Source organism: Drosophila santomea, chromosome 3R (genome assembly GCF_016746245.2).
Source record: "Drosophila santomea strain STO CAGO 1482 chromosome 3R, Prin_Dsan_1.1, whole genome shotgun sequence".
Taxonomy (NCBI): domain Eukaryota; kingdom Metazoa; phylum Arthropoda; class Insecta; order Diptera; family Drosophilidae; genus Drosophila; species Drosophila santomea.
In genome coordinates, this window is record NC_053019.2 from 4,268,769 (window position 1) to 4,292,225 (window position 23,457).

At 39.5% G+C, this 23,457-nt stretch overlaps 1 protein-coding gene across 20 annotated transcripts in view; it reads left to right on the forward strand.

Annotated features, from left to right (window-relative positions):
• LOC120451087 (dystrophin) overlaps positions 1 to 23,457 on the forward strand; it is a 142,975-nt gene that overhangs the window by 102,361 nt on the left and 17,157 nt on the right. For 13 of the 20 annotated variants that reach the window (XM_039634456.2, XM_039634455.2, XM_039634460.2 and 10 more), the window contains 4 exons: positions 2,902 to 3,052; positions 4,529 to 4,652; positions 7,397 to 7,554; positions 15,693 to 15,743. In XM_039634456.2, coding sequence (XP_039490390.2) covers positions 2,902 to 3,052; positions 4,529 to 4,652; positions 7,397 to 7,554; positions 15,693 to 15,743 — 484 coding nt within the window. The remainder of the gene's footprint in view (positions 1 to 2,901; positions 3,053 to 4,528; positions 4,653 to 7,396; positions 7,555 to 15,692; positions 15,744 to 23,457) is intronic. The other 7 variants (XM_039634458.2, XM_039634478.2, XM_039634464.2 and 4 more) reach the window with 1 other exon arrangement.

Here is a 23,457-nt window from a genome sequence, read left to right on the forward strand (position 1 = left end):
TTATCCATCGACCAAGACAGCACGGCGTATACGTTATGTAGCGCCCAAAACAGTAGGCAACGATTATTTTTCCACGTTTCTAGATGAGAAAATTAGCATTGTTACCATCTTATCGTACACAAAGGGGCTCTAAGATTTCCCCGTATGCCTTAATAAATAACATTTTTAATAAAAAAAACCATCTTATAGTATGATCAGTCTTTATGCTTTTAACAACAATCACACTACATTACAATAAAGGAAAATAAAAAATTCTAAATAAAATTTGAAGGTGTTAAACGGGAGCTTTTTATTATTTATTAATTGTTATGTTTTTATAGTGTATATTTCCTTTCGATGCCGCTTCTTGCATGTTGCTCAAATGTTTTTTAATTAAAGGCAGCAGACAAGATGACGAATGACACCTCGAGAGTGCCCTCATCTGATCATCCTCCGCACAAATTGCAGCCCTCATTACTCTGACGTTCTGGCACATTTCCGTGGGCTAAACTTGGGCTACTTCCTTTGTTGTCTGGCTTGGTTTCCGACCCGCCGTCCGGAGTCGTTGTTTGCGCTGAGGATTTGTTGGCTTATAAATTCCTCCAAAATATTTTGGACAGCACTTGAAAAGTTTCACCGTGGCTGCCGTTCCTCAATCCCTCTACGTCTTCCCTCTTTCTATTTGATTTTGGCCATTGTTCGCTGCTGTTCGTTTGTATTAGCCGCGGCACTTTTTGGCTTTGGGTCATTTTATGCGCAAAGTTTCGTTGGCTTTGAACTGTGCAAACTTTTTGCGTGCTGCACCTCTACAGGTGTTCTGAATCTGGTTTATTCCCCCCTTCACATTCTCGTTGATTGCTGTATCTGATCCAAATGGTTCTGTGTGCGTGTTTGCGGGAAGATTGATGAACCCGTATCTTTTCTATGGATTCGTTTTCTCTTTAAGCTTCTTTTTTCGGGTTAAAAAATGATTTAATCGACAATTTTTTCACGACCAGATTTATACTGAGGTGATGGATGTGAGTGAATGTCCGTAATCAATCAATATGCTTATGAAAAGCACTTTAATCAAATCTAGATACCTTTTCTATCACATTTTCAATAGAGAAAATCTGTTAAATCATCGTTGTTTTAATATTTTATAGTCATAGAAGTATATTAAGGTCAGGAAAATTATTCAATATTGATTGTTTGAAAATAAGTAGGACCAAAAACCAATCGTGTCTCATTTTTATTCTCTTAAAACTTTCACCCATATCAATTTCCCAAACAATTTGTCAGTCCCACGTCAGTAATTGTCCAATGCCTATTCACAGAAATAAAATCCAAAGTGAGAAAACAACAAAGCATCTGAAACTTGAGGATAAACCATCAAGTTTTGTCCGTCTCAAGTTATTTCGTTTCATTTGCATGACGAAAAGTGAAAGTGTGCGAAAAGCGGCAAAAGGGAAAGCCAAAGGAATAGCTCCAGAAGAAGATAAAGGTGCTAAAGCCAAGCCTTAATTATAATTAAAACCAGAGCAGAAATAATAAAAGAATGAAATGAGCACGCCAAAGAAATTCGCCAAAGATAAACAGACAAAAGGTCGAGGGGCAGGAAACTCCGAACGGAGAACCAGAGAATCGCGGGAAAACTAGAGAAAGCGGGCAGAAATGAGATGACAATGAGGCTGTGACTATTGTTATTACCGGGTAGCGGGGCTAGAGATTTTTCAGATTTTTCCCTGTGTTATTTCTTGCTCCCCTTGGCTGGCTGGCAGTACAATGGTCGAAAATATGCCAGGGCGAAATAAAATGTGAATAAAATGTCATGGCATTTCACAATTACAGCGACAGCTGAAATTTGGCATAGACCAGTTGTGTTGCCCCTACCAGGGTACCCGGCCAAAAGCCAAAACAGGACACTTTAATAGACCTCACTTAAGGAGGACATTTTGTGCGCCACGAGGAGCGGAACATTGGTCCGCAGGACGAGAAGTGCCGGAAGGCAAGCGGAAACTCAAGGAAATAGACAAATTGTCGCTGACATTTTGCGGGTGCAATCAGCACAGATGCTTCCTCGTCTGCTCTAAAGTGCAAATTAAATTTAATATTATTACAGCACTTTCGTGGGCACTGAGAAAAATAGAAAATGCTCTTCAAATAAATATATTTAAATAAATATATTTATACCCGTTACTCGTAGAGTAAGAGGGTATACTAGATTCGTTGAAAAGTATGTAACAGGCAGAAGGAAGGCATATAAAGTATATATATTCTTGATCAGGACCAATAGCCGAGTCGATATGACCATGTCCGTCTGTCCGTCCGTCTGTCTGTCCGTCCGTATGAACGCTGAGATCTCAGAAACTACAAAAGCTAGAAAGTTGAGACAAAGCATACTCCAGAGACATTGACGCAGCGCAAGTTTATCGATTCATGTTGCCACGCCCACTCTAACGCCCACAAACCGCCGAAAACAGCCACGCCCACACTTTTGAAAAATGATTTGATATTTTTTCATTTTTGTATTGGTCTTGTAAATTTCTATCGATTTGCCAAAAAACTTGTTGCCACGCCCACTCTAACGCCTACAAACCGCCAAAAACTGTGTTTAAGACTCTCCTTTTCCCTTCCACTAGCTGAGTAACGGGTATCAGATAGTCGGGGAATTCGACTATAGCGTTCTCTCTTGTTTTAATTTGGGATTACGTTCTTTAAAGTATTGCGTTATTAAAGGGGGACAGACTATAACAAAAATATATTGTCTCTTAATTACTTTTACTGCACCTTTTTATTTAATTTACGTTTTATTTGTCTTTAATATGATATTTAGGATGCTAGACATATTCTTAAACTTTTTTTGCAATGTAAAGGAGCTCTGATTCTGGCTGCCTTGTTTAAAACAACCTCTAACACCCTTTTACCCTTGTTTCCCTGCAGGAATCGCCTGGAGTCCAATTCGGAGCACTGGAACGCCCTGCTATTGTCGCTCCGCGAACTGACCGAGTGGGTTATCCGCAAGGACACCGAACTGAGCACTTTGGGCTTAGGTCCCGTTCGAGGCGATGCCGCCAGTCTACAGAAACAGTTGGTAAGTCCTGGCAATGGGTCATGAAACCTTTTCCATTTCCCACTTTTTTGGTTAACGACCCAATTTTATACTACTTTTCTTCATTTTTGCATTTCATTTTTACTTGAAACTCCCGGGGGCTCCACCTCAATTTGTTAGTCCGCCTGGCCAACTAATTGTGTGGAAGTTTTGGCCTGCGTGGTCTTTTGACACATTTTTAGGTCGCGGGTTTAATGATGCCGAAAGTGACTTGGCGAGCTGCCCTTTGCACTTTCGGTCCCAAATTTTCTGGTTTATAATTAAATAATATTCAGTAAATACCTTAAGTCTATTTGAGCCATGTACATGCATATTTCAGCGAAAATACCATTTCCAACTGATCCGGTAATTGCAGTTTGATATGGGTAAACTGTTTAGACTTGTAGCAATGCAATCATTTTGCAATTAGTACAATTGTATTTCGAGTCTGCTGTGTCTAGCCCATATCAGTTGCTATGATATAATTTACTGAGTCTGTAGTATAATCAATTCGATCCGTAATTCATACTCACAATGTAATCATAAAAACTTGGGTCGATCAAGTTTGAATATTTTATGCTCAGATATTAGCTTTATGCGGGCATATATTAAATCCTAATCTTTTTCAAATCCTCCCAATGTATTTAATGGCTTGCAATAGAACCCGCATTTTAGTTGGTATATTCGGCTAAACAGCCACAAGTCCTCCTTGCGAGTAGAAGCTCCTTAACCGAGTTTCGTATTCGACCACGATTGGGCTCAGAATTCTTAAATAATTGTTAAATGATGCTTGTTATGTCAAAAACATGGACACACTCGCTCGATTCCACACATCCTGCCACACATGGGGCGAATCACTTAGAGACCTGCCTGAAAAGGGAAGTAAGGGAATTAGGGAAAAAGTGTAAGGCAGGAGTTAAGCAGGCCACTCTCCGAATGGGAAAACACTGTCTAACACAGCATGAGGCACTTGAATTTCACTTGGCCCCACTTACTGCCCCAGATCCGAGCTCCAAGAAACAAGTGAGCGGAGGAGCAGCTGAAAAAAAAATGAGCCAACTTTCACCCCGTGGAGAGGAAAAAGAAAGGGCATCAGCAGGGGGTAGAGAATAAATCTATTGCCTGCCACTAAGTTACGGTCTGCCGAACATTTACATTTCGGCCTGAAGATTTTATTTGCCAGCGAACGAAGGATTCAGCCATCGGCCACAAAAGTCCGGGTCCAGCCCTCTCGGTCCGAAGTTTTATATTGTTGCATTTGGTTATTTCCCAACTAAATGCATTAAACACGAGAATTTATTGCCTTGGGCTGCAGAAGATGCCATTCCCTTGATAGTTTATGGGCCTTGACCACTTCAACTGTATTTTTCAGACGGCGACCAAAAATCATGAAAAACCTAAACATACTTTTATATATATAGTTATTGCACAAGAGTTTCATTCATTCATGTATTGCATTCATTGCCGTTCCACTTGCAGGACGATCATAAAGCCTTTCGCCGCCAATTGGAGGATAAGCGGCCAATTGTCGAGAGCAATTTAACGAGCGGTCGTCAGTACATCGCCAACGAAGCAGCCGTCTCGGATACCAGCGATACGGAGGGTAAGTTTTATGACCACCAACAACACACTAAAAAGTCGCCGGCTAAACTACCCATTAAGTGGACCACAAAAAGGTTTTCCATGAATCTCGTCAAGTGTCCTTGTGGCGCAAAACTGAAATTGGATTTGTTAGGGTCGGTGGAGAATCATGATCTATAAAATGCCCGTAGAATAATAGAGTCTCCTAGTAATGGGATACTCAGGGAGTTCGTTGACACGTTCTTCTAAAGGGTTTTGTTATTGAAGGGTTGGGATCTGAATAAATATGTTGACCTTGACTACCAACATGCAATTTTAAATTGTCTCGAATAAATCTCTATAAATTCTTTATTTGAAATAACTACACAAAATTAAAAAGTCACTTTTAATGTTAAAAGCTATATGATGCTCATTTAAAACTAACTAAACTTAATGTTTGTATATTGAATAAATGTTGCCTAACACTATTCTAAGAAAGTTCCCCTCCACACATTAAATGAAACTTAAAATGAATATTCTTGCAATCCTTCTTCATGATGAATGAATTCACAAAACTTCAACTTTTTATCCCACCACCCAACTCGTTCGACATTCCCTTGAGCATTTTACAATTGATTGAACTTTCTGTCGAATATCTCTCACGAATCACCAGAAAACTAACATGTAAGAATTTGCTTTAACTATTTTACAAAAGCTTAGGAAGCTCAAAAACCACACTATCACTCCCACTTCCAATCACACTCGCACTAGCACGCATACAAATACAAATCCAAGGATTGTACTTCGGTACGTGAGCGCCTAAAAGTAGACAACTGTTGTTGGGCAACCGGAGAATTGCCAATTGATTTTGCACCACCACACGTATACCCTGTTCCAAAACCCCCGAAACCTCAGAACTGGCTTTAGTTGCCATCGTAGTTTTTTTTTTTAGCCTTTAGTTAACAATTTAGCAAATGGCTGTGTGGATTTAGCTCGGTGGCGGAGGCTAGAGCTTGGTTGGGGATTTGTTTTCGTTTTTTTGTGGCATGGCGGGTTGTAGGAAGGCTGGGAAAGCGTCAATGATAATTGCGACCAGAGCAATTAGGGCGATTAGTACGCTATTAGTGCCAGCCATCAGCTGTGGGAGAGATTTGGCCGAGTCCCCATCACACCATCAGTTTGTGGCCTTTGATTTCAGAGAACCTTTTTCGCCACTGGTATGCAGTAAATGCCCCTACAAATGCCGAGTTAAATGAGTTTTGCCTATTATTAGTTAGTATTAGTATTTTAGTATAAGTAGTAGTATATAAGTAGTATCTTAACATCACAGGGTGATTTTTTTTTTTTTTTTTTTTTTTTTTTTATATTTTAGATAAAAAAAAAAAAAAAAAAAAAAAAAAAAAAAAAAAAAAAAAAAAAAAAAAAAAAAAAAAAAAAAAAAAAAAAAAAAAAAAAAAAAAAAAAAAAAAAGTATCTTAACATCACAGGGTGGAGAAATATTCTTAGGAATTACCAAACACTATATAAAAATGAGTGAATTAGCTCTATTTTTATTAACTAATTAAGAGGAAGAGCTCGATAAAAGCAATATTTAATTTAAACCAGTTCCATTTTGAATACAAAGTTTAGACATACATTAAATTTTTAATTTGTGTGTATTGCATTATGCCAATAAATATGCATATTTATTTTTATATTTCCTCGAAACCAACCAAGAGTCATTTAAATATCAACATTTATGCAAGTTCTTCTTATAAAATCAAAATTGAAAAGAAAAAGTTTCGCCCTAGAAAGGCAGTGATGCGAGCAAAAAGCAGAAAACATGCAGAGCGATAAACTCAATCTTTAAATTGAATTTGAATATTACAACGGAACTTCGATGGAGACGGAATGGGAAAACTCAGCTCAACTCTCGATATTTGCTTAGCATCACATTACCAGCTGTCCAACCTCTCCTTTGGCCATAAAAGTTGCTCGCTGTCTCCGTCCGTGCATTAAATTAAATTCGGATTTAGCCAACTTTGAGTTCGCCTTGTTGCCTTCTTTTCTGTGCGACTGTTTTGGCCTGCCCATAAAGCAGCAGGAGTTGCATGAGTAGCAGTAGAAGCATGAGAAGGAGCAGCAGCTGGCACTCGACTATCAGTCAGTTGGTCCTTTCGTCCATGGATCTGCTATTGCATTTCCCTTCGCCGCAGAGCGCGTCAGTTTGTCTTTCAAATTTCCTGACACTTTTCCTTTTCGATTTTCCCGATGCCGACGACGACGACTGGCTTTGGCTTTCATCTTTTACTGTTGTGGAAGGAAATAGCTGAGCTGCTCAGTTGGTTTTTGCGGTCTCATCGAAGCTAATCGATGGCTTAAAGACATCCATTCGAATAGAGTTTTCCTTGAAACTTTGGCTTTAACCTGCCCAGCTGAGCTAATTGAGTCCCCTGCCGAATCATGTTTGAGTTTTCCTTTGTTTCCACTCAGCTTGTGGGTTGGTTTTCCCCCAGAGCTTACCTGTCCGAGAGATTATTTTATTGCAAATTGAATCACAGGCTGCAATCAGCATAATCAAAGATGCCAAAGAACTGGCAGCACACAATCATCGAGCCAACACTAAGAGCCATAATATCATCTCTAATTCATAAACTCCTGTACGTGCCAGGTGGGGAATGCTGGTGGGATCCTCCTCAATTTAATGGCAGCGCAATTGTCTTTTTGTCAGAACTTTGTCTTTGACTTGATTTTCATAAATTTAGTAACGAACATTTCCTTATCATAATCTTTTCCTTCTCCCCTCAGCCAACCATGATTCCGACTCGCGTTACATGTCCGCCGAGGAGCAGAGCCGTGAGCTAACACGCAGCATCCGACGGGAGGTGGGAAAACTTTCCGAGCAGTGGAACAATCTAATCGATAGATCTGACAATTGGAAGCATCGCCTGGATGAGTACATGACGGTAAGTCGAGACTTGCAACTTTTGCCTCTCATTTCCTGCGTGACATTTTCGTAATTTGACTTTGGGGCCTCATGGAAATTTGAACTCGAACAGGCGCGTAATTCTCGATTTTTACATCTGCTCGTTAAGTGTCCATTCTGTGATGGGAGAAAAGATCTGCATTTTTAAGAGGAACTCGAATTTAGTTTGTTTTTCCGAATGAGTTTAACTTATGGCAGAAGTACTACCCGCATTCTTGGCACATTTTCCGATGTAAAAATATTTTTTTCAATCACACTTGCTGTGGCCACAACAAAAAGTTTATTTCCAGCTCAGAATACTTTGTCCTTTTTTTGTTTCCTACATTTTTTGGGCTAATAAATGCAAGTGTGTTTTTTATGACGCCAGTCGTTCGAGGCTTTGTCTGTCACAGAACAACAACACAATATATTCCACCGCAAGGGAATGAATGTGTTGAAAGGGACGGCAAAACGGTACGGGCTGAAAGGAGGCTATTTCGAATGTCTGCTGCTAGCGTCGTTACTCATACGCACCGTAAATTTGATGCAACAATGTTTGATCGCATAAAAATGTCACACAGACTGTGCAAACAATGGCTTCACCATGGGACCCACCAGTCCCCATTTCGGTGCAAAAACAACTCGTTCTGAGGGCACAAAATGTATAAAATATCAAAGCGCATAAAGTGCACATATTGTATGCGATACTCGTCCGTTTTTGTGCGAGTTTTTGTAGGTGGCATACTCTCGGTGGCCAGCGAAGCGAAAATCAATGCTTCAGACTGAACGAGCATCAGGAAAGAAATATAGGGGGAAAGAGCACAGCCAAAAGGCAATATTCATGAAAATCAAGAAATCCTGGAAACAAAACAGCAGCAAGGACATAAAAACAGCGTTTGACTTCTACCTATTATAGTCGGAAATAAAGTTTTCTCAATTCTACTAAATATTTCTTTTTGGTCTTTTAATAGAAGACCAAGCTAAGCTAATACATTTTTAAACATAAATCATAATCTGAATCAAACCACTAAACAATACCTAATCTTTCTATTATTTAGCAACTTTTTGTTCTAAATCATGAGGTCAGGCCTTCTAATAGATAAATTTTACTATTGGGAACAGTTTGAACGGATTTTGGAGAACATTTTTTGTTGTCCCTTTGGCAGGCATATCTAATCAAAACAAAATGTTGACCCAGTTGGCGGTTTAATATACCATAACTTCAAATAGTTCTATACGTATTTATTATGGTGTCTGCGGCGAGTTTATGAAAACCGTTTAAAATTCAAATAAATTCGTCCGTTAGATTTCCACTTGTTCTAAAATGGTTCAAACGAATTTTAATAACGCGTTTGCCGCCGCTCTTTTTCAAATGGTTCTTGATAAATTCGTTTTGGTTAACTTGTTTCCGGTTCAGTCGATTTTCGACCAATTGAATCAGCGGAAATCGCCGGAAAATAATCTCTCAATGCCACTCGACACCCAGAAAAATTGCAGACTCCTCGAAAGTGCTTAACAGTGTAGTGCGTTTTACATTTTTTCGGACTAGCATAAAAAACAAGTTAAAAGCGGCTAAAAAACTCGTTACCTACCTGTAAAAGTTGGTTTACTTTTTTGCAGTACACGCCCACCGTTACATAAAAATGAATTTTTATTTTTTTCCAGGCTAAACAAAAAGTACTGATAGGGAAAACTTTTTTCAAAATTAAAAATGTGCAAGAATTAAAAGGGGACTGTAAGCAGAAAAAAGTGAAAATTAAAAATGAAGGAAGAAAGTTTGCCGGCAAGAAAAAATCAAAAAGTTTGGTGCGCTTGGCATATAAAAAAGTTTAAATAAATGCAACTTAAAACAATTACAAGGATGCAGAACACGGCAGAAATAAGGGTGCGGGGGAGGATATGTAAACTTTGCGACCGTTTTATGAAAGCCTGGTTGGGCCACGTTAAATGAAGTCGCCAAATAGCTGAGAAAACTTTAGCCAGTGTAGTATCCAAAACCCTTCCTCCACTTTAAGCCACTGAACAGTGGCCGGCTTGGTTAATTGACCACAGGGAGAAAATTTCAATTAATTGAATAAAAAGTTTTTGTGGGGAAATTTCATTTGCATGGCAGGAAGAAGCGATGTATTTTAGTGCCTATCAGAAAAAGAATTTTCTGACATTTGGTTGATTTTATGTATTCGTGTATATTTATACCGATAACTTAAGTAATCACTCAATAAATGGCTATTAATGAAACTACAGTGCAGATAAGGAAAAAATTGAATCAAAACCGTAGGGTTTTCGAAGTTCCGCCAGCAAGAACTTCCAATCAGGCATTCAACCCTAATGAAGTTTGACTAGTACTGGCTTTGGTAAACCTCAATGCAATGCCAAGCAGCAAGGCTCTTCAATCAAACTGGGAGGCATCTCCACATCTCAAAATCCCCAAGCCTCCCCTTGCTCCTCTTGGTTGAACTCCAAATGGTGCAGGGCGGCCATCAACATCAATGTCACGCCGAAATTCCTTGGCAATCGCCCACAAACTCAATCAGATGTGGAATGTCGGCCCTGCCATGCTAATGAAAAGGGTTGGTCAGAGCAGACAATGCCACAGAACTACTTCTGGCTCATTTGGCAAATAATTCGAGACTGAATTTTATGGAGTTAGGCCGACAAGAGCAGAGGAATGGGCTTCTCCAAATGCGTGAATGTGAATCCCCATGCGGAGCACGCTCTAGAGAATCCAATCGAATCGAATGGAATGGAATCGGAGAACCGTCCACTTAAAATGGGTAAAATTGTGGAATTGGCAGTCCGCAGTGGCATGCTGAATGGACGCTAAAAAGCAATTGCTTAACGCTTTGAAATATGTTTCATTGATTTCCCGGAAAAGTGCTGGTAAAATAGGAGAAAATGGTGTAAGGGCAGTCAGCTCTGGCCATAATTTAACCACATGTGGTCGATATTGAAGCAGGACATGGGAAGGCAACTTATTTAACCCCTTATGGTCACTCGGACGAGGCTGCTGCTACATGGACGTTGTCCTCTGCTCCTCTAGCCGTGCTTAACCACTTCAAGTAAAAGCTGCTGAAAAATGTCCTTGCTGGAGCTAAAAGTTTTCGTTGCAGCTTGTATTTGTGTTTGGTTTATTATGCAGGCTGGGACACACAATGAAATCAATTTAGCTAGCTCACTTCTCCTCACTTCGACGCAAAATAGTTTAATAAATCACTCATACGCAGTGTGTGTGATGCATGTGCGAGCGCTTGTGCTCGGTGGCCAGTGATTTATGGCACACTTTACGAACTACTAGCCCCGGTTGACACTAGGAGAAATATTATCTATGGAAATTTTGATTTAGCAACAGGGATTACCGACTGGGCAAGTAACCAACAAAAGCTAATAAAACAAATTCATAAATATTGTGCACATGCACACTTGTCCTTAGCCAAGACCAGAACCCCATGAATTGCAAAACCTATTTTTAGCCGTGTGCCTAGAAGTATGCAATATTTCTTAATCTGTCCATTGCAAATTTATACTAAAGATCGCTGTCGCTTTTAAAAAGATAATTTAAATTATTGTTAAAAAGTGTTGTTGAGTGTATATTAAAAATTGATAAAACACATAGATAACTTGAAAACTTTTTGGCTTATTGAAATAAATGAAATGCTTCAATTCAAACATTTTCTTAATGGCAAATCCCAGTTTAAAATAAAATGATGGTGAATTAATCCATCCCTTTTACAAGTAACACACTTCGAAATGGTTATCCAGATAAGGGATAATAAAAAGCCATAATAAAAAGTCTCCCTTCCGTGCGACTAAATCCTTTAACAAGGATAAAAGTAGAATAACAAGAAGTGTCAACAGAAGACAGCAGCTGAGTGCTGTGAAAAGTGGGAAAATATTGCACGTCAAATATAGAAAAATATATCATTTCTCGTCAACCGCATGGGAAATCAATTGATTGTCACGCAAAAATTCTTTAACCATGCGGCTTTCTTCTCTCCTTTTATTTTTACGGCTATAACTGGGAGTGGATCCTTTGCAACGCCCACAATCATCGTAATAACCCCATATTGCACTCCACAGTCTGACTTTTTGCGCCATTTTATGTTTTTTTTTTGTGTCTATCTCTTTGTTTTTTATTGCGCTCTTGTTGTTTGCTCAAACTGCACAAATATGCCACGAAATGTAACCAATGTATAATTGTCAAACGTGTTGTGCTTTATATTGCCACACACCGAGTTTCTCCTATTTGGAACGTGGCTCACCATATGGACAATTCATTTGGCCTGTCAATATTTCTGCTCGACTTTGCTCCTTTTTCCATTGGCTAACGGCGCCATTTTGTGCGGCAGTCAACTTTTTCCAATTTCACCCTGCTGACCCTTCTAGCAGGGTCGAGGATTTTCATTTCATAAATATTTGCCATTTATTGTATGTTTTTCTTTCTGACTGGCGTTCGTGGGGGCAAAAACAAACATTTGGTAAATATTTGCCACAGGGCTTACAATATGGCATGAAATAGTTCTCTAATTGGCATTGCTTTCCAATTAGGTGGGACGGGGTAGGGAAGTATAAAATTGTAAAAACAGGGATACTCCGAAAACATTGCTCATATATACATTATTGAAAATAGTTGTGGTTTATTTATTAATTAGCCAGTTCTGCATTTATGTACGTAAAATCCACAGTTCTGAATAAATTTGGAAATTTAAAGCTCTAACGAATGTTTCTGTTATCAGAAGTCTCTTTTGAGATCTCCCGACCATTAATAAGTGCCACAAAACAAAACAAAACTGAAAGACTCAAACCAACACGAAATAGACAGAGGAAATATGCAAAGACCTCAAAAAACAATTAGAAGCGAAGCGACAGAAGAAGAGAATTCAATTTCCATTTCCGAATTCAGGAAATCCGAATCCCAGATGCATTTTTGGCTTTAGGAATTTCGTTGGTTTGCTTTTCGGTTTCTGTTTTTATCCTGGCATACGACAAATCGCCTTGCCAAAGATAAATATTCACACGAGGGCAGAGATGGAGGAAATACTGCCCTACAAGGTGGCAGACTGGAAAAGAAAATTATGAGCTCGAAAATAGATTTTCCGGCCGCACTTCGCAGACAGAGAGACAAACGAACTATTGCTGAAGATTTGGCCCCCTCTCTCCTTCGTTTTTTTGTCGCGTCTGCAGTTCATAAATTTCCACATTTTCCACATCCTTTCCCCGCCTCTTAAAGCAAGTGTAGGCTTAAGACAATCCCAGAAAAAGAAAAATACGCTTCGGAGCTGGAGGCATTTTTCACACTTTGTCACGTGTGAGCGGGCAAACGGGAAAATTATATACCAATTTTGCATTTCTCTTTTTTTTATGCCGCTAACCAGAAAACACAAGAATAACACATTTTGGTCGACTGTTTATTTTTATTACATGAGTTGAGGGAAATGGAAATTAAATTAACTGAAAGAAAATGCAAAAACAATTAAACAATAGACAACTATTAAGTGCTAAATTCTTTCCATTTTTTAATTTGTGTGAAAGGCGAAACTTTACTTAAGCTATCAAAAACAGTTCACTTTAAAATAAATTATGGCATTTAAACCATATAGATTTGTTATATTTTGATATTTTCAAAAATATTACATTGTGCCTGAACACTGATACATTTATATCACTTTTAAAAACTCTTTTATCCCACACCCAAAACAATATTTGTTGTGAGTCACAAGTATAATTCATTGAGAAACGAGTCGCATGAGAACAAAAATCGCACAAAAAATGCGTGTAAATTATCAAATAAAAAGGCCATAAAAACAAATGAATAAAAACCAACAAAACCAAAACAAACCAAAAATGCGGGAAGATAAAGAGCGACAACAAAAAGCACGCCATTCAAATGCATTTATAAATTGTATCGAAATGAGCCCGAAACTCGGGCAATAAATAAAGCCATGGAGAGGCGAAGAAGTATGTGGCAGATTGAAAAATTATAACAACACTTGTGAGTGGCACTCAATTGGAGCACTCAACGTGACAACCACTTAATGAGTAAACCAAACGAGTGAGTGGGAGAGCCAGGTTGAGTGGATAGCAGCAGCAAGAAGACATAAACAATGCATAAACAAAACTCACTAAGTGAGCAACATGTTCTTGGCAAGAGAACAAGTTTCGTTTTTTGGGAGTGTGAGTTTTTTGCGAGTGTTTTCCGAGTGTTTTTGAGTATTTTTGAGTGCTTCTTCGAGTGCAGCAACGCTTCGCTCTCCATCGCTAGCCGGCTTTGTTGTTGGGTCAGTGTTCGAAGCGGCGGCGCGTAAGCTGGTTGCGTTTTTTGTCGCGATCGCGATCTGCCGGTAAAAAAAAAATATAAAAAAGATACTACACATAAAAAAAATCAAATTCCTAACTCAAGGATCATTTTTAAAAAAACGTAACCTCACAGAAAAAGTGTTTAAAGTGCGAAAAATATTCCCCAGACATATATTCACCTTCTCGGTCGCAATTGTAAACCAACGTAGAGAAAAAAAATTGCAGAAATAAATTGTTCTGGTGTTATACTTCATTTTTTCAGTAGCACAACAAACGAAAGTAACAAGAGTAATAAGGTCGAATTTATTATAATCATTTTTCGTCAACGCTGTGGCCACAAGACAACAAAAGTAACAACAGAAAGTATAATAACACCAGAACTTAGTGCATTTGTGTTGTGTGATAAATGAAACAAAAATTCTTTGTAACAGTCACGTTTAAAAGTGTGCGCACTTTTCACCAACTTGTGGTAGCGCGTGTTCAATACACCATTATTTTCACCGCCGTTCTTACTATAAATGGCAAATAAACACTATAAATCATACATCGCACAAGAAATGTAGAGTATTTTGTTTTCTCTCTCGTGGCGATGGGAACAACTGTTTAAAAACATGACAACGGCGTTAAGAAAAATTGTGCTAGTTCAGCTTTTGGCGAGTAGAAATTACAATATGGCAAACGCAATGGAAATGTATTTTTAATAATTATTACGGGAAAGTGCCCATCTCACTCTTTCACTGACTCGACTTTTTTACACGTTTGTGTGGGTAAAATGCACGGCGAGAAAATGGTCTTAGGTTGCGAACTTACAAATTAATACGATGTAAAATTGATAAAGGAAATGAGTGCCTGGTGTCCCACAACTTTAGTCTCACCTGTTGGACACTCCTCCTTAGAAGCCAATTGCCCAAAGCTTCACATCCTGTCAGATTTCCTACCCGAGAATCCGAAGATAGGCTTAGTTCTGAAAATTCCTTCACATCTGAGAGGAATCTCATTTGCATCTCGGCGAGCAGGAAATCTCCCGAGGTGTGGATGCTCAATATCCCACGCGGAACTGTCGAAAAGCAGAACTCAGACGGGGAAAACACACATCCCGAGGAACCGAGGATATCCTCTTGGCAAGGTCGTTTATTATTATTTACTTAGCATTTTATTGAATTTTGTTGGAGATTTAGTCGTCTTGCTCATTTTATTTGTTAAAGCTGTCTCTTACTTCGCTGTCCTTCCCTGCGCTGTATCTTATTCTCCTTTGTTGTAACCTTGGATGTGTCTCACTTTATCTTTGTCATCGTTCCAAGTGTTATGGGTAGTCTTGTTACTCGTGTTTCCATATGGAAATACATATATTTTTGCATCTCAGAGCAACAGTTTACAGTTTTGCATTGTGTCTCAGCATCTTTGAGTTCGAGTTGTTGTTCTGTCGTATATAACTCGCTATATGCTTATCTGGCGAGGACCCATCGTTGTTTCTTTACTCATTTTTAATGGTGTTCAGTGTCAGTTGGTTAATTGGAGCGCATATGACTCAAATCGGCGTCACACTGGCGCCATCTGCCTGGCCACTCGATTTTTCTCGCCTCTGTTAAACTTTCTAAACTCCATCAATATAGTTAATTTATTTGCTCGGACGAACTGCCCGCTGTGCCCCCAATTTTCGCCGATTTTCGATTCTTTGCCCCTGCCAATATCATTATCTTCCGATCTTTGCGATGATGTCAGCTGGAAGTTAAAATATTAAACACCCATGCATACTGTGTTTCTGATCATTTGCAGTTTTCATTATCTAGCACGAATGTTTAATTCCCTGTCTAAGTGATCAAATTTCTTGTTTTATTTTTCCAGCCGCAATCCGTATCTGTTGTATCGGAAATTCTAATTTCCAACACACTCAAAGTATGTTTTCTTTTTTCCTTTGTTTTTCCATATTTTGTCTGTCGTTTACATTCCTGTTTTTATTAACCCATGAGCGCTGGTGAGAGCCCCTGCCCCCAAAATGAAACGGATCTCACCCCATAACAATAATGTTCATTTGGCACAAGAGCAATTCCCATTTCCATTTGCATTCCGGTTACAAGTAGAACATCACCAATGCGACACATTTATCTAACATAACAGATAGCTCTGGTACTTTAAGGGTCTTAAGGGCTAGATCCGTATCTTTCATGTGATATGGTGCTTTTTTATTGAAGCTGTTGACAAGCCATTATAATTATTGCGTGCGACGACCAATAAAACAGCGGGAAACGGCTTGTGGGGATTTTGAACTCGAACTCTGAAAGGGGGTGACCCACTTGAACTGCCAGACAGTCGCGATAAGAAAGCTTCCTAACGCATCTGCTTTCCCGCAGTAATGAATCTCAATTGAGAGCCGAATAGCCAATATTAATAGTGAGTCACTAAATATTTTGATTTTCTGACTGCCCCGGAGCAACGACCAATTAAGGAATAGTTCTACAGCTGTCAGCTGGATGAATTCGAGGCGAACACAATCGGTTGCCTCATTTAATTCTGGGAATCTAGTTCAGCCTATTGGCACTGACGGTTTCCAATAACCCCAAAGCGATTCGACCTTGGGTGTCGTTTCATAACCGATTGGGAGACCCAGTTCCCACACAAAGATCTGCTTTCAGTAGGAGCCAAATATCCAAATATTTTACTGTCTGGTTTCGGGTTCTGATGAGCCGGCGGTTTTTCCATTACCAAGACACCGATACCAAGTCTCGCCTTTCGCGAATTTCACTTAAATTTCTTGAATTCACTTATTCATTTGTATGAGTGCTTCTCTTATTTGTGCATAATATTTACCCGCCGCAGTCTGCGAAGTTCGCGATTGCCGCTGTGGCTTTCCATGTGCTCGACATTTTCGTACATTTCACGTACTAAACGCCATTTAAACGTCATATTTACACATGCCTGTACGAATCCATATGCATATGCATATGGTATGTAAAACTCTGTAAACAAACACCAGCGACTGAGATCGGATACCCCATCATGTGCTTCTGTTTTATTGCGTTCCATTCGGATCTGTTGTTTTGGGTTGAAGAAGGCGGTTCCGTTCCTCTGCGGACTTTGGTTACTTTGGATTTTAAGTACATGCATGTGTTTATATGAAGAGCTTTTCGAATAAGGAACGCGAACAGAACGAACGAGAACCAAAATTGTTACTCGAGACTTCTGCAGCTGCAGTATGAAATCATCAGGCTGACAAAAACAAGGGGTTATGTAGAGGGTATTAAGGGGTTATTCAAAATCAAGGGGGAGTGCAGGGTTTTCTGGGAATTTTGGGTTCATAAAGTGTCAATAATATTGATATCTTTGAGAATTAAGGAAAATTCCTTAGAATGCAATCTACTCTTCAAAACAAAGAATTTACTTGTTTTCATTGCTCTGGTGTACTTAAATCAATAAACTATTCTGTCTCATATTCTTTATATATATATTAATACAATATAACTTTTAGCAGATACATTTTATGGCACTACTTATATTCAAAACTTCCTTATTACAACATTTGAGCAAACCAAACGCACTGCATCCCATAAATAACGCATTGCCGCAAAATTGTTCACCATTCTGCCACCGATTTCCAGTACTTGCCAAATTTGGCGAAAAGTAATCTATCCACACAAGCTTAGTTTCTGGCCACGTCCTTATATGAAGAACATCTTGCCTTGTGGCCTCAGATTTTGTGTGTTGTTCCCTGGATGGCGACCATGTGTTTGCCATGCCCCTTTCAAGTTCCCCCGCCCACTTAAGACACCCCCCTCCCGTTCCGAACTGCAAACAGTTCAGTTAAAAGCTGAAAATTGTTTATGCTAATTGCACTTAATTTATGCATGCGTACTGTGCCTGATCAATGTTTGTGCGAGTGGGAGCGAGATACAAAAGTATCTGAAAGATACCGCACTACATGTTGTGCCTGTCTTGGTTTGTCTCCCTCGCTTGATATTTATTAGTACGCCAAATGCGCGAGTGGAGTAAATATTTATTTCAGCACAATTAAGGCTTTTACCACGCCCACAATAAATGTGGGTAATGTGAGGTTCCATTCGAGGCACATTCCAAGTGCCATTTGGCATTTCGAGGAGATTCGCACACGCGAGTGAACACTCATACCTAACATCTAAACTTGGGCAAATGTCAGGCTATCTCGTGGCTTAGTCCTGTCGCCATTTCGACGGTGTCTATTTCGGCCAATTAATATGCAGTTAATGCTGCTAACGGTGTGACGTGCTTATTTATAGGCCCGCAGATGCGACTGCAAATGGCAACTGCAGGCGAAAATCGCAAATGCAACTCAATTCCACCAGCGCCAAATAAATGGCTGGCATTCGCAGCTCAGACATCAGCCTGGCGCCACAGCACACATTTTGCATGTCAATTTGATGGAGGGCAGGGGAGTGTCTCTTCGCCTAAAAAGTATCTGCCGGATTGCATAAGAAAGTCGGGCATTTTCGCCTTTGTCAGGGTGTGGAATAAAGTTCACTTGACTAATCCAATACATCTACATCTGTCCCGGGAATGTAACTCACAGCGAATAACATTTTATGTGCATACAGTCTAGCCGAGCAAAATGCATTTAGGTTTTTGATAGGATATCTTGAACTGTAGGGAAATATTATAAATATAAAGCAAAATGTATTTAAACTGACTTCAGTCGATTTTATTTCCTATGAACAGTTTGGCTTAGCTTAAAGCTAAACTTTTTATTTATTATTTATTTAACCTAAGATAATCTCAATACAAGTATTGGTTGCAATTTTTCATAGAAGATTCGTCGACCATAAAAGTTAAATTTGAAGTGCACCTGACATGCCCTAACGAATTTCTGACTAGAAGAACTAAAAGCACCAATGTCTAGTGAAGTAAATACATAAATATCTGCCAGAAAGTTGTGACAAATTTCAGAGAGAATGCATATTGGCAGTCGAATGCATGAATCAAATTCTGTATCTCAATGAACAAATGGCATTTGCAGCCGGTTTTATCTATCGGCAAGCTTACAAACCGATGCGAGAAAAAGTATCTGACAAACAGAGCAATTTAGGTAATCTGAATTGGCAGCCTCACTTTGCTCGCATTGTTCTCTCTCCGTGGCTGTGTGATACACACTCGTATATACTTACAGATTGGGACAATTCGGTTTATTGGCCCAAGACATGGCGGGAGTTTTTGTCCGATTCCTCACGTAGCCAACTTGCTGTAGATACGTTTTTTTGCTCATCCTCACGCACTTGAAGTGGAAAACAGTGGCAGCTGTCAATGGGGCGTCGATGTCAGTTGTGTTTCGATCAATTAAAAAATTGCTGCACTAATTGTGGCGCGTTTATCGGCTACACTTGCTGCCGTTGCAGTGCTGACACAATCACTTTAATTGAACAATTATGCAGTTGCACTCAATTAAATACCATGCGCCTCCTTTTTGGGGAGACAGCTCAATTAGGAGTCCTAGGAAATTAAATAAAACTTCATGAACTCTTCGATCTCATGGCCGAACCAAAGTCAGTGCCTTTATTAACTGCCGATCGCAAACGCAGTCTCATATTATGCAAATCACTGGAGCAAACAGAGTACCCAAGAGGCACACTCAAAATCTGTGACAGAAGCCAAGTATTCATGATTCCTAATGTGACAGAAGCCAAGTATTCATGATTCCTAATGCTCTTATGAGCTCAAATGTTTGTCCAAATATTGACAACCCAATTGAGCAGAAAATGTACTCGCCAGTTGGCTAAGAAAAGGGGGGAAACTTCAGGGGCAGACTTGGGGAAAATTTGGTCAGGTACCCATCGAATTAAAGTCATTAATCAAAGTCATAGTTCGGCCCGCATCAAAGACTGCAAATCGAACCCAAATCGAATCCGGCGTATTTAGTCAGCCGTGAAGCATTACCAAACTATTATAAAATGGCGAGGAAAAGGGAAAAGAAAGTTCCAATTGGAAAACCTTTTTCCAGCGACAATATCTCTAATGCAATTTTAATTGGAGCTTTATTTATGTTGCAGCATAGAGAAATTCCAACTTAAAGACATCCAGAAAAACGACTAAATCTATGAAGTCATGTTTGGACTACCACTTCAAATATCCATGCTCGAATTCAGTTGCACCTAATTGTATCGATTTTTATTTGCATACTTTGGACCCAAACATGCATAACAATAATTTTTGGTTATTTTGTTTATATTTGCACAGCAGCAATATAAACATTTCTCTTTATGATTATTTTAATTGAATAAATACCGGCAGTGTGTGACCAAACAGCCACCCACCCATTGATTCATACAGCAAAACCATTCCACCTCCAAGCTGCGCAATTTCTCTCCAATTTATTTATTAAATAAACATTTTCCGATTACCTTTATGGATGCTACTGGTTGGCTTCCTTTCGGGTTGCCAGTGTGATTAGTCAGAGCTTTTATCTAAAATGGTCTGGTCTATCAAAAATAAACATAAAAAAGTTGTTCAAATTTATTGTGCCTTCAAATTGGCTTAATCTTTTGCTGCACAGAAAGGTTTTCTCCCGCATACGATTTAATCGTTGAAGTATTTTAAGAAAAACCATAATACGCACCTGGAAAAAATGTTTATATAAATATTTATTTTTTAATTTGCCCAATTTAAGCAGCATAATCTGCAACATCTGTTGACCAGTTGAGTAATTGTTCTAGTTGATAGATAGGGCCCAAAATCTTTAATGTTTTACCTTTTTGTTTACTTCCTTATGAATATTTATTCAGCCATCGCTGGAAATTGTTTACATCGACCTTTATCCAGTGAGAGGTGGCTTTAGCCGCTCGGTTTGTTTAGAGAACTGGAACCATGCACTTCGGGTAATTAGCAAGTTTATTTGACCCTGAGCAAAGACCACCGAATTGAGCCAAAAATAGGCCACTGGAAACGATTCGGTGTAGTGAATGCCATTCATTTGGGAACCCAGCAATGTGAAATCAATAATCATTTAAAATTCAAATGCGAGCAACGCATGAACCGGAAAATGGCGAAATGGCGACCAAGGAAACAGAGACTGGCGAATGCAAATTGGAAAAACAGATAATGAAAAATCCAGTAAGCGGGGGTGAAGTAGGTTATGCCCTCCATGCTAATGAAATTAAAAATTGATGCTTTGGGGCCAGCGGCGCTCCATTTTTGTGTGTAAAGAAATCTATGCGAAAATGCAAAGCAAATGTCGTTTAGCAAATTGAAAAGGGCCTAAAGAATATGGTGGGTGGTGGGTGGTGCTCGCGCCCTATGCCTATTCATTACTATGGCTGATTGATTTTGCGGCGTTGGCGGTTAAGTGGCGGACTTTGAGACACCGAAACACCGAGACGCTTCGAACCACAAGAAAAGCCAAACGCCGCCGCCAACTCTTGACACGTCTTTTGATAGAGTTGCCAGCGGAGCACTCCGATCTGGCCAATCTGGCGGATCAGGTCGGTCTGAGTGGTAGGAGCAGTAGGACCAGAGGAAGCAGAGGGAGCAGAAGGAGCAGCTACATTTTGCGGTCTGGCCTGGTTGCTCAATCTTCCTGGTTTCAACTGCCACTACCGCCAAGCCGTTGACATCAATTAGCTATTAGATGAGATGAGGTTTGGAAAAGAAAATTCAAGATGGTTTAATCAGTACTGCAGAATGGCAGTGTTAAATTTTATAATAAAGCAAATTAGAATTCTACATAGTTGACTAACAAGATTACGAAAATTACACATCTAATGAACTATGGTTTCCTAAAAAGTTAACCATTAAGAAACTCTCAACGTGCTGTAAATAGGATCTTGTAACATATCTCATTCAATTTGTAACACCTATTGTGTTCGAAATCTTTTTCAATCAATCGTTTTTGCTAGACCAGAATCTTTTTCCCGCAGTGTCTTTATTCAGCCAGATAGTGAAAAACTATCAACATTCGTTAGGGCAAATTATTGCATCGCTGTACATTTTTATTGAGGCGAAGATAGTTGCAGTCCCCTTTCAGAATCCATCCACTTATCATGTGGGCGTTCATTGGTCCGGCGCCATCTGGCAGTCTCCTTCTGTTACCAGCTGCCTTTTCCATCCGCCATCCACCATCTACCATCTACCAACTTCCATATTTCCTCCGGCCATCGGTTCATTAGACGCCGCTCAATTTATTTCTCCTTTACACGCCAATTAATCAGATTATGTCAAAATGTGTCACTGGGTTAATGCAAATATATTACGATGGCCATCCAGTCAGGCATCCAGCGAAGTATAGACTCCCCCGGGATCTACACTTTGCGCCCCAGGTCCCAATCGATTCGGATGTCTGGCTCTTGGGAGAGGTTTTAAAGCGTTTGGTCTGTCATTCGCATTTGGTTGTTTGAAAAGCGCTTAGATCCACTTAATTAGTGAACTGCATCCAACAAAAGAGGGGAAAACACTCGCACAAAATCACTTTTAAGCTGATTTGGATGCGGATAGAAGGCAGAGGGGCAAATAAATCAGGAAATTGGAAATAAATTGTCTACCTTCATTGAGTTCGAAATAAAATGGATTAATTTCCGAAGAGAGCGAAGCGATGTTAAAGTCCGTATTATTAATGTTGCATTGCATTACATTTTGTAGATTACTTAATATAGTATAGTATTCTGACAAATTATTTGAACTCCTTCATGCATTGCCTAATTTAACTCGAATTTAAATACGTAAACGGCATTACTCTTTTTAAGTCTCAGCCTTTTCGGTAGACAAAAAGCGTATCGTTTTCTGTTTTGTCTAACATAACATCATTGCGAAACAAAGCAATCTGACATCTCTCAGTTCGTTCAGTTACCTTGGCGACCGAAAGCCAATTTCAACAGAAAATCGCGCTGGGAACAATGTAACATCAGCAACTCCATCGGATCCCCAGCATTTTTACCTCTTCCGACTGCCCCTCCGGCGGAACTTGTTCATTTGGCATTCAGCAGAAAAGTCATTAAGTGACACACCCGCCTACAAAATACAAAATTCCCCCAAAATAGATTCCAGCATATTTATCATTATTTTTTCTGCTTCACTTTTTGTCCCCGAATAAAGAGAGAACAATCATGTAAGGCTGGGCTTGGTACAAAAAACAAGGGAAATCGATAGAAATTTAGACGACTAATACAAAAATGAAAAAATATCTAAACATTTTTCAAAAGTGTGGGCGTGGCAGCTTTGGGCGGTTTGTGGGCGTTAGAGTGGGCGTGGCAAAAAGTTCTTTGGCAAATCGATAGAAATTTGGAAGACTAATACAAAAATGAAAAAATATCAAAACATTTTTCAAAAGTGTGGGCGTGGCAGCTTTGGGCGGTTTGTGGGCGTTAGAGTGGGCGTGGCAAAATTTTTTTTGACAAATCGATAGAAATTTACAACACCAATACAAAAATGAAAAAATATCAAAACATTTTTCAAAAGTGTGGGCGTGGCAGTTTTGGGCGGTTTGTGGGCGTTAGAGTGGGCGTGGCAGCATGATTCGACAAACTTGCGCTGCGTCTATGTCCCTGGAGTCTGTATGCTTAATCTCAACTTTCTAGCTTTTGTAGTTCCTGAGATCTCGACGTTCATACGGACGGACAGACGGACAGACGGACAGACGGACAAATAAAACGAGTAAGGG